Source organism: Oncorhynchus gorbuscha, linkage group LG17 (assembly GCF_021184085.1).
Source record: "Oncorhynchus gorbuscha isolate QuinsamMale2020 ecotype Even-year linkage group LG17, OgorEven_v1.0, whole genome shotgun sequence".
NCBI classification, from domain to species: Eukaryota; Metazoa; Chordata; class Actinopteri; order Salmoniformes; family Salmonidae; genus Oncorhynchus; species Oncorhynchus gorbuscha.
Window position 1 is genome coordinate 16,132,991 of NC_060189.1, and position 12,240 is coordinate 16,145,230.

Consider the following 12,240-nt stretch of genomic DNA (forward strand, 5'->3'; position numbering starts at 1 on the left):
TATGGGGTATCACACTTTTCAAAGGGGTGAGGCTATTCAAGGGGGATGCTAGAGTATCAAGTTTTAATGTCACATGCACAATTACAGTGAAATGCCTTTCTTGCGTTCTCCAAACCCAACAATGCAGAGTGGACATTTTAATGTAGGACAAAAAATAACATGAGTTAGAACAAAAATACATAAGAAATAAAAATAAGAAATAAGAACAGAAGAAAGTTAGAAGCTATATACAGGGTCAGTACCAATATTATAATGTGCATGGACACTGGATCAATAGAGGTAGATATGCCATACCAAGCAGTGATGCAGCCAGTCAAGATGCTCTCAATGGTGCAACTGTAGAACTTTTTGAGGATTTTAGGGCCCATGCCAAACCTTTTCAACCTCCTGAGGGGGAAGAGGCGCTGTTGTGCCTTCGTCACAACTGTGTGCGTGTGAGTGGACCATTTTAAGTCCTTAGTGATTTGGACACTGAGCAACTTGAAGCTCTCAACACTATCCACTCCATCTATGTGGATGGGGTTGTGCTTGCAGCAGACCGCGATCAGCTCCTGGGTCTTACTGACTTTGAGGGAGAGGTTGCTATCACGTGATCAGGCCTACCACCATCGTGTCGTCTGCAAAATTGATGATGGTGTTGGAGTCGCGTGTGGCCACCAGTCGTGGGTGAACAAGGAGTACAGGAGTGGAATAAGCACACACACGTGGGGCCCCCGTGTTGAGGGTCAGCGTGGCAGAGGAGATGTTGCCTCTGTCTAGTGTCTGTGTTCTTTTGCCCATCTTAATCTTTCCTTTTTATTGGCCAGTCTGAGATATGACTTTTTCTCTGCAACTCTGCCTAGAAGGCCAGCATCCCAGAGTCACCTCTTCACTGTTGACGTTGAGACTGGTGCTTTGCGGGTACTATTTCATGAAGCTGCCAGTTGAGGACTTGTGAGGTGTCTGTTTCTCGAGCTAGACACTTGTCCTCTTGCGCAGTTGTGAACTAGGGCCTCCCACTAGCTTTTTAAAATGATCAACTAGCATTAGCTAACACAGCGTGTCATTGGAACACAGAAGTGCTAATGGTAATCGGCCTCTATACGCCTATGTAGATATTCCATTCAAAGTTAGCCGTTTCCAGCTACAATAGTAATTTACAACTTTAACCATGTCTGCACTGTATTTCTGATCAATTTGATGTTCTTTTAATGGACAAAAAATGTGCTTTTCTTTCAAAAACAAGGACATTTCTAAGTGACTAAGTGACGGTAGTGTACATACATTTAAAAGCATTAACATGTAGTGTGTGTGCATCTATGAGTTCCACGTACATGTCAGTACATACACACAACAAGAAGGTTTCCTTGAATTTGTTCTGGACCTGGGGACTGTGAAAATAATATCTGGTGGTGTAAGTGTGTTTGTCAGTGCTGTGTGTAAGTTGACAATGCTTCCTTGTAAACAGGAAGCAGGTGTACAGAGTGATTTGCCGAATAGTGGATGAGCGAGTGCTTTGAATGCTTGCTTGTGGGTGGAGTGACTTTATCACCCCTAATTGCGAAGGAGACGTGTTGATGGAAGTTGGGCGTCACGTGTGTTAATGACGCGGAATTAAAATCGCTGGCGACAAGACAGGATGTTTTATCCTGAGGTGGAATGTATACAAAATGAGGACAGCTGAAAACTCCCTCAGGAGGTAGAAGGGTCAGCATTTGACCATCAGGTATGGAGAAAGGCCTTTAGAGGAGACTCGTTGGTCTTCCATATTTTTATCTTTATTTAGACAGTGAGGAATGTAGATGTAGAGGGCTGTAGTTGTAGAGGGGAAACCGTGAGAATGTGTCTGGGGTGGGATTCGGTCCTATGTCGCTGCTGGACAACATGTGCAAAGTAGACTGCAGCTCTACTGCTGTGTCACGCTTCTGCAAACTAAGGCCTTTAGAGCCTTGTTATCGCCCCTTGTTTCATCAGCTCACCCTGTAATAAGACAGTATGTGTACATATGTGTGTGTGCATATTGTACATCGATGTAAATGTGTGTGTGCCTGCATTCCTGTGTGTAATTATGAAAATAACGGGAGCTGCCGTACACTAGCGTGTGAAGGATTCCTTGGTGTGTGTGTGTGTGCGTGCGTGCGTGCGTGCGTGCGTGCGTGCGTGCGTGCGTGCGTGAAGGAATCCGTATCATGAGCGCTTGGTAGTGGGAAGTGTGGAAGTAGCCATTCAGTGGAAATGGCCAGTCACATACTTGAGTGATTACAATATTTCCTCAGATTCAGTGCCATCTCTCCCCAGCTCATAGTTGATATCACTGCCTATAACCTCCATTGAATAAATATAATATAATTTGCTGTGTGGCCGAGCCCGAACGTTTTGCTGGCCCCTCACACTCGCTAAATGAGCTGATTTGCACATCGCTGTCTGTGCCTTCGATTCTAATCCCAGGAATAGGGCCCTCCAAATCACTGTTTGTCCTTGTGATGTCACTCTTGACGTTCCGTTGTCAAATGATAATTCCGCCACACTCTCTCTTCTCATCTCCTCGCTTCTCTCACACACACACACACACACACACACACACACACACACACACACACACACACACACACACACACACACACACACACACACACACACACACACACACACACACACACACACACACACACACACACACACACACACATAGTGCACAAGGCCTTCCTTCCACATTGATGAAATATTAATCCCTTTTTTTCCTTTGTTCTTTTCCACTAACTAAAAGGCTATAGTCACTGTAACAAGAAATTATGTTTACTGAACAAAAATTAAAATGCAACATGTAAAGATTTTACTGTGCTAAAGTTTATATGAGGAACTCAGTCAATTATAATGTATAATAATGTGTTCATTAGGCCCTAATCTATGGATTTCACATGACTGGGAATACAGAGATGCATCTTTTGGTCACAGATACCTTAAAAGAAATGGGCCTCACAGTGGGCTTCACAATGGGCCTCACAATAGGACTCACAATGGGCCTCACAATGGGCTTCACAATGGGCCTCACAATGGGACTCACAATGGGCTTCACAATGGGCTTCACAATGGGCCTCACAATGGGCTTCACAATGGGCCTCACAATGGGCTTCACAATGGGCCTCACAATGGGTCTCACAATGGGATTCCCAATGGGCTTTACAATGGATCTCACAATGGGCTTCACAATGGGCTTCACAATGGGACTCCCAATGGGCTTCACAATGGGTCTCACAATGGACTTCACAATGGGCCTCAGGATCTTGTCATGGTATTTCTGTGCATTCAAATTGCCATCAATAAAATGCCATTTTGTTGGTTGTCCGTAGCTTTTACCTGCCCATACCATAACCCCACCGCCACCATGGGGCACTCTGTTTACAACGTTGACATCAGCAAACCACTCGTCCACATAACGCCGTACAGTACGTGTTGTGAGGCCGGTTGGACGTACTGTCAAATTCTCTAAAATGATGTTGGAGGTGATTTATGGTAGAGAAATTAACATTCAATTATCTGGCAACAGCTCTGGTGGACATTCTGGCAGTCATCATGCCAATTGCACACTCCAACAAAACTTGAGACATCTGTGGCATTGTGTTGTGAGACAAAACTGCACATTTTAGACTGACCTTATATTGTCCCCAGCACCTGTGTAATGATCGTGCTGTTTAATCAGTTTCTTGATATGCCACACCTGTGAGGTGGATGGATTATCTTGGCAAAGGAGAAATGCTCACTAACAGGGATGTAAACAAATTGGTGCACAGAATTTAAGAGAATTAAGCTTTTTGTATGTATGGAACATTTCTGGGATCATGGTACTAACACTTTACATGTTGTGTTTATATTTTTGTTCAGTGTAATTTTGTAACACCTGTCCCAGACCTTAGTAAACAGACTGGGTTTGATGTGTAGGGTGTTGAGGAAAAAATCTAACCAATCAGGTTGGAAATCATGAGAGCGAGAGTAGGGAGTTTGGGAACCATTCTAAACCGGTGTTTATTGTTGTCTGTTTTGTCTCTCTCTCTCTCTTACTCTCTCTCTCTTACTCTCTCTCTCTCTCTCTCTCTCTCTCTCTCTCTCTCTCTCTCTCTCTCTCTCCCTCCTTCCCTCTCTCCTGCCCCCACTCCTTCCCTCTAGGTCCAGGTCCCGTGGACCCCCCTGTGGTGTCAGCCCTCCAGTCGCATAGTGTGTCAGTCTCCTGGGCCCCCCCAGCCCAGCCCAACGGGGGGATCACTCACTACACTCTCCACCTCACCTCCACCCTGTCCCTGCCACACAGCACTGCTACAGTACCAGGCAACACTACCAGTTACAGCCTATATAACCTCCTGCCCTACCAACTCTACAGCCTGCAGGTGGGTGGGAGGATGGTTTGGTATGATGGATGGATGGATAGGTGGATGGATGGATGGATGGATAGGTGGGTGTGTGGGTGGATGGATGGATAGATGGATGGTTTGGTGTGATGGATGGATGGATGGATGGTTTGGTGTGATGGATGGATGGCTGGATGGATGGTTTGGTGTGATGGATGGATGGCTGGCTGGCTGGCTGGATGGTTTGATGTGATTGATGATTCAACACATTAAGTCTATGCCTGTCTTAACTGTATGTCCTCTGTCGTGCTGTTAGGTGGAGGCCTGTACCCCGGCAGGGTGTACTCTCTCTGGGGAGTCCCAGTCCTTTCATACCCCCGCTGCCCCACCGGAGGGAGTCCCGGTCCCCCACCTCTACTCTGACACCCCCACCTCAGTACTACTGTCCTGGGGAGCCCCGGAGAGGAGCAATGGAGAACTGGAGGGGTGAGACATCATAACAAGAGATGATGGCTTTAATAACACTCTATTCCCCACGGTGTGCTCTATTTTGGACAGCATCATGTGGCCCTCGCAAATTTGACCATAGTGAAACATAGTAAAACATAATAAAACATAATAAAACAGAGTGAAACATAATAAAACATAATAAAACATAATAAAACATAGTAAAACATAATAAAACATAATAAAACAGAGTGAAACATAATAAAACAGAGTGAAACATAATAAAACAGAGTGAAACATAATAAAACAGAGTGAAACATAATAAAACATAGTGAAACATAATAAAACATAGTAAAACATAATAAAACAGAGTGAAACATAATAAAACATAGTAAAACATAATAAAACATAGTGAAACATAATAAAACATAATAAAACATAGTAAAACATAATAAAACATAGTGAAACATAATAAAACATAGTAAAACATAGTAAAACATAATAAAACATAATAAAACAGAGTGAAACATAATAAAACATAATAAAACTGTAATGTTGTTCGTCTTCTGTTTGTAGAGAGTCAGACCGAAATGCAGCGTGTAGGTTACTCATGACTTTTAATGAAGAATAATGCGGTACATGAAATAACTGAAAATACAAAACAACAAACGAGTGAAACTAATACAGCCTATCTGGTGACTAACACTAAGACGGGTACAATCGCCCACGAAATACAACGCGCACTCAAGCTACCTAAATACGGTTCCCAATCCGAGACAACTAGAATCAGCTGACTCCAATTAGGAATCGCCTCAGGCAGCCAAGCCTAACTAGACACACCCCTAATAATACACACTCCCAAATAATACAACCCCAATACGAAATACAACATATAAACCCATGTCACACCCTGGCCTACCCAAACATATAACAAAAACACAAGATACAATGACCAAGGCGTGACAAAAACATAATAAAACATAGTGAAACATAATAAAACAGAGTGAAACAGAGTGAAACATAATAAAACATAATAAAACATAGTGAAACATAATAAAACATAGTAAAACATAATAAAACATAGTGAAACATAATAAAACAGAGTGAAACATAGTGAAACATAATAAAACAGAGTGAAACATAATAAACATAATAAAACATAGTAAAACATAATAAAACATAGTAAAACATAATAAAACATAGTGAAACATAGTGAAACATAATAAAACATAATAAAACATAGTGAAACATAGTGAAACATAATAAAACATAATAAAACATAATAAAACATAGTAAAACATAATAAAACATAATAAAACATAATAAAACATAATAAAACAGAGTGAAACATAGTGAAACATAATAAAACATAGTGAAACATAATAAAACATAGTAAAACATAATAAAACATAGTGAAACATAGTGAAACATAATAAAACATAATAAAACATAGTAAAACATAATAAAACATAGTGAAACATAATAAAACATAATAAAACATAGTAAAACATAATAAAACAGAGTGAAACATAATAAAACAGAGTGAAACATAATAAAACAGAGTGAAACATAATAAAACAGAGTGAAACATAATAAAACATAGTGAAACATAATAAAACAGAGTGAAACATAATAAAACAGAGTGAAACATAATAAAACAGAGTGAAACATAGTAAAACATAATAAAACATAGTAAAACATAATAAAACAGAGTGAAACATAATAAAACAGAGTGAAACATAATAAAACAGAATAAAACATAATAAAACAGAGTGAAACATAATAAAACAAAGTGAAACATAGTAAAACATAATAAAACAGAGTGAAACATAGTAAAACATAATAAAACATAATAAAACATAGTGAAACATAATAAAACATAGTGAAACATAGTAAAACATAGTGAAACATAATAAAACATAGTGAAACATAATAAAACAGAGTGAAACATAATAAAACAGAGTGAAACATAATAAAACAGAGTGAAACATAATAAAACAGTAAAACATAATAAAACATAATAAACATAGTGAAACATAGTAAAACATAATAAAACAGAGTGAAACATAATAAAACAGAGTGAAACATAATAAAACAGAGTGAAACATAGTAAAACATAATAAAACATAGTGAAACATAATAAAACAGAGTGAAACATAATAAAACAGAGTGAAACATAATAAAACATAGTGAAACATAGTAAAACATAATAAAACAGAGTGAAACATAATAAAACAGAGTGAAACATAATAAAACATAGTGAAACATAATAAAACAGAGTGAAACATAATAAAACAGAGTGAAACATAATAAAACATAGTGAAACATAATAAAACATAGTGAAACATAATAAAACATAGTAAAACATAATAAAACATAATAAAACATAGTAAAACATAATAAAACATAATAAAACAGAGTGAAACATAATAAAACAGAGTGAAACATAATAAAACATAGTGAAACATAATAAAACAGAGTGAAACATAATAAAACATAATAAAACAGAGTGAAACATAGTAAAACATAATAAAACAGAGTGAAACATAATAAAACATAGTAAAACATAATAGAACATAGTGAAACATAGTGAAACATAATAAAACATAGTGAAACATAATAAAACATAGTGAAACATAATAAAACAGAGTGAAACATAGTAAAACATAATAAAACATAGTAAAACATAATAAAACAAAGTAAAACATAATAAAACATAGTGAAACATAATAAAACAGAGTGAAACATAATAAAACAGAGTGAAACATAATAAAACATAGTGAAACATAATAAAACAGAGTGAAACATAATAAAACAGAGTGAAACATAATAAAACATAGTGAAACATAATAAAACAATAAAACATAGTAAAACATAATAAAACAGAGTGAAACATAATAAAACAGAGTGAAACATAATAAAACAGAGTGAAACATAATAAAACAGAGTGAAACATAGTAAAACATAATAAAACAGAGTGAAACATAATAAAACATAATAAAACATAATAAAACAGAGTGAAACATAATAAAACAGAGTGAAACATAATAAAACATAGTGAAACATAATAAAACAGAGTGAAACATAATAAAACAGAATAAAACATAATAAAACAGAGTGAAACATAATAAAACAGAGTGAAACATAATAAAACATAGTAAAACAGAGTAAAACATAATAAAACATAGTGAAACATAATAAAACAGAGTGAAACATAATAAAACACAGTGAAACATAGTAAAACATAATAAAACAGAGTGAAACATAATAAAACAGAGTGAAACATAATAAAACAGAGTGAAACATAATAAAACATAAAAAACATAGTGAAACATAATAAAACATAGTGAAACATAATAAAACATAGTGAAACATAATAAAACATAGTGAAACATAATAAAACAGAGTGAAACATAATAAAACAGAGTGAAACATAATAAAACAGAGTGAAACATAATAAAACATAGTAAAACATAATAAAACATAATAAAACATAGTGAAACATAGTAAAACATAGTGAAACATAATAAAACAGAGTAAAACATAATAAAACATAGTGAAACATAATAAAACATAGTAAAACATAGTAAAACATAATAAAACATAATAAAACAGAGTGAAACATAATAAAACAGAGTGAAACATAATAAAACAGAGTGAAACATAATAAAACAGAGTGAAACATAATAAAACATAATAAAACATAATAAAACAGAGTGAAACATAATAAAACATAGTGAAACATAGTAAAACATAATAAAACATAGTGAAACATAATAAAACAGAGTGAAACATAATAAAACAGAGTGAAACATAGTAAAACATAATAAAACAGAGTGAAACATAATAAAACATAGTAAAACATAATAAAACATAATAAAACAGAGTGAAACATAATAAAACAGAGTGAAACATAGTAAAACATAATAAAACATAGTGAAACATAGTAAAACATAATAAAACATAATAAAACAGTGAAACATAATAAAACATAAACATAATAAAACAGAAAACATAATAAAACATAGTAAAACATAGTAAAACATAATAAAACATAATAAAACAGAGTGAAACATAATAAAACATAATAAAACATAATAAAACAGAGTGAAACATAATAAAACAGAGTGAAACATAATAAAACATAATAAAAAACAGTGAAACATAATAAAACATAATAAAACATAATAAAACAGAGTGAAACATAATAAAACAGAGTGAAACATAATAAAACAGAGTGAAACATAATAAAACAGAGTGAAAACATAATAAAACATAATAAAACAGAGTGAAAAACATAATAAAACATAATAAAACAGAGTGAAACATAAAACAGAGTGAAACATAATAAAACATAGTGAAACATAATAAAACAAAAACATAATAAAACATAATAAAACATAATAAAACATAGTGAAACATAATAAAACAGAGTGAAACATAATAAAACAGAGTGAAACATAATAAAACATAATAAAACAGAGTGAAACATAATAAAACATAAAACATAAAAAACAGAGTGAAACATAATAAAACAGAGTGAAACATAGTAAAACATAATAAAACAGAGTGAAACATAATAAAACATAGTAAAACATAATAAAACATAGTGAAACATAATAAAACAGAGTGAAACATAATAAAACAGAGTGAAACATAGTAAAACATAATAAAACAGAGTGAAACATAATAAAACATAGTGAAACATAATAAAACAGAGTGAAACATAATAAAACATAGTGAAACATAGTGAAACATAATAAAACATAGTGAAACATAATAAAACATAGTGAAACATAATAAAACAGAGTGAAACATAATAAAACAGAGTGAAACATAATAAAACATAGTGAAACATAGTAAAACATAGTGAAACATAGTAAAACATAATAAAACATAGTGAAACATAATAAAACATAGTGAAACATAATAAAACAGAGTAAAACATAGTAAACATAGTGAAATAAAACAGAGTGAAACATAATAAAACAGAGTGAAACATAGTAAAACATAGTGAAACATAGTAAAACATAATAAAACATAGTGAAACATAATAAAACAGAGTAAAACATAATAAAACAGAGTGAAACATAATAAAACATAGTAAAACATAATAAAACTGTAACGGCGTTCTTCGTTTGTCGAAAGAGAGTCGGACCGAATGCAGCGTGGTGATTACTCATGTCTTTAATGAAAACAAATGACGATACATTAAATAACTTAATTAATACAAAAACAACAAACGGAACGTGAAAACCTAATACAGCCTGTCTGGTGAAACTACACAGAGACAGGAACAATCACCCACGAAATACACAGTGAAACCCTGGCTACCTAAATATGGTTCCCAATCAGAGACAACGAAAATCACCTGACTCTGATTGAGAACCGCCTCAGGCAGCCAAACCTATGCTACACTCCTACTCAGCCGCAATCCCAATGACTACAAAAACCCCAATACGAAACACAACATTTTAAACCCATGTCACACCCTGGCCAGAACAAATAATAAAGAAAACACAAAAATACTATGACCAAGGCGTGACAAAAACATAATAAAACAGAGTGAAACATAATAAAACATAGTGAAACATACTAAAACATAGTGAAACATAGTGAAACATAATAAAACATAGTGAAACATAATAAAACATAGTGAAACATAGTAAAACATAATAAAACAGAGTGAAACATAATAAAACAGAGTGAAACATAATAAAACAGAGTGAAACATAATAAAACAGAGTGAAACATAATAAAACAGAGTGAAACATAATAAAACAGAGTGAAACATAATAAAACAGAGTGAAACATAATAAAACACAGTGAAACATAATAACACAGAGTGAAACATAATAAAACAGAGTGAAACATAATAAAACATAATAAAACATAGTGAAACATAATAAAACATAGTGAAACATAGTGAAACATAATAAAACATAGTGAAACATAATAAAACATAGTGAAACATAATAAAACATAATGAAACAGAGTGAAACATAATAAAACATAGTGAAACATAGTGAAACATAATAAAACATAGTGAAACATAATAAAACATAGTGAAACATAGTAAAACATAATAAAACAGAGTGAAACATAATAAAACAGAGTGAAACATAATAAAACAGAGTGAAACATAATAAAACAGAGTGAAACATAATAAAACAGAGTGAAACATAATAAAACAGAGTGAAACATAATAAAACAGAGTGAAACATAATAAAACACAGTGAAACATAATAACACAGAGTGAAACATAATAAAACAGAGTGAAACATAATAAAACATAGTGAAACATAGTGAAACATAATAAAACATAGTGAAACATAGTGAAACATAATAAAACATAGTGAAACATAATAAAACATAGTGAAACATAGTGAAACATAATAAAATATAGTGAAACATAGTAAAACATAATAAAACATAGTGAAACATAGTAAAACATAGTGAAACATAGTGAAACATAGTAAAACAGAGTGAAACATAGTGAAACATAATAAAACAGAGTGCACTATATAGGGAATATTTAAATGAACTACAACCGAAAATGTTATGAATTTCAGTTTCCATCTGTGTTCTCTTCCTGTATAGATTTGCATATTGCATTTTTTATAATAATCCTAATTCCTATCCATGTGTTTGTAGATGGGTGGTGGAGAGGAGTGTGAGAGGCACCCAGCAGGTATCCACAGTGGTCAGACTTCCCCCGTCCCCTCCTCCCCTCTCCTATCTGGACCACTCCTCAGCCCTCAGCCCCTGGACCTCCTACCAGTACCGCCTAGTGGCCAGCACACAGGCTGGATCTAACACTAGTGCCTGGGCTAACATCACCACCAGACCCTCTCGTCCTGCCGGTCTAGTCCCACCACGGGTAGATGTGCTGGGACCGGACTCACTGCAGGTTGGTGGTTGTGTGGAGGTGTGGGTGTTGTGACTTTAGTTTGGGTTTTGGTGCTGTTACTTAGCCAATAACAGACCATGTCTCAGCTAACCAGCCAATAAGATGTATCTACCTCAAGTTGTGGTAGACATTCTTTGAAACACTACAGTATATAGGCCAATGTCATATTGGTATTCATGCTTATATTGTGTGTATTCATTTTGAACAGTTCCCTCCCTGAGCTCTCTCCCTCTCATATAATGCACACACACACACGCTCTCAAAACACACACACACTTACAAAATGGTGTTTCAGACACTAAACTCAAGGTCCCCTTCCGGAAGTAGGCAGGATCATGACCCTGTCTGCAGTGAATTCCTTCCTGTCGGCCATATTAACAAGACTCTAACTAAGTATGAATGAAGACATCTAAATTAGCACATCACGTCCCGCCCACACACACACACACACATGCACACATACATTCATATGCACACGCCCCTGCACTAATGCTAACTGTATGATAATGCTAATTCCTGTCATCATTTCAGACACAACCCTGTCGTCACGATGCTTTAGGG

At 34.6% G+C, this 12,240-nt stretch overlaps 1 protein-coding gene across 1 annotated transcript in view; it reads left to right on the forward strand.

Annotated features, from left to right (window-relative positions):
• LOC124001293 (usherin-like) overlaps positions 1 to 12,240 on the forward strand; it is a 471,917-nt gene that overhangs the window by 298,805 nt on the left and 160,872 nt on the right. The window contains 3 exon segments of the mRNA XM_046307964.1: positions 4,144 to 4,361; positions 4,639 to 4,808; positions 11,424 to 11,679. Coding sequence (XP_046163920.1) covers positions 4,144 to 4,361; positions 4,639 to 4,808; positions 11,424 to 11,679 — 644 coding nt within the window.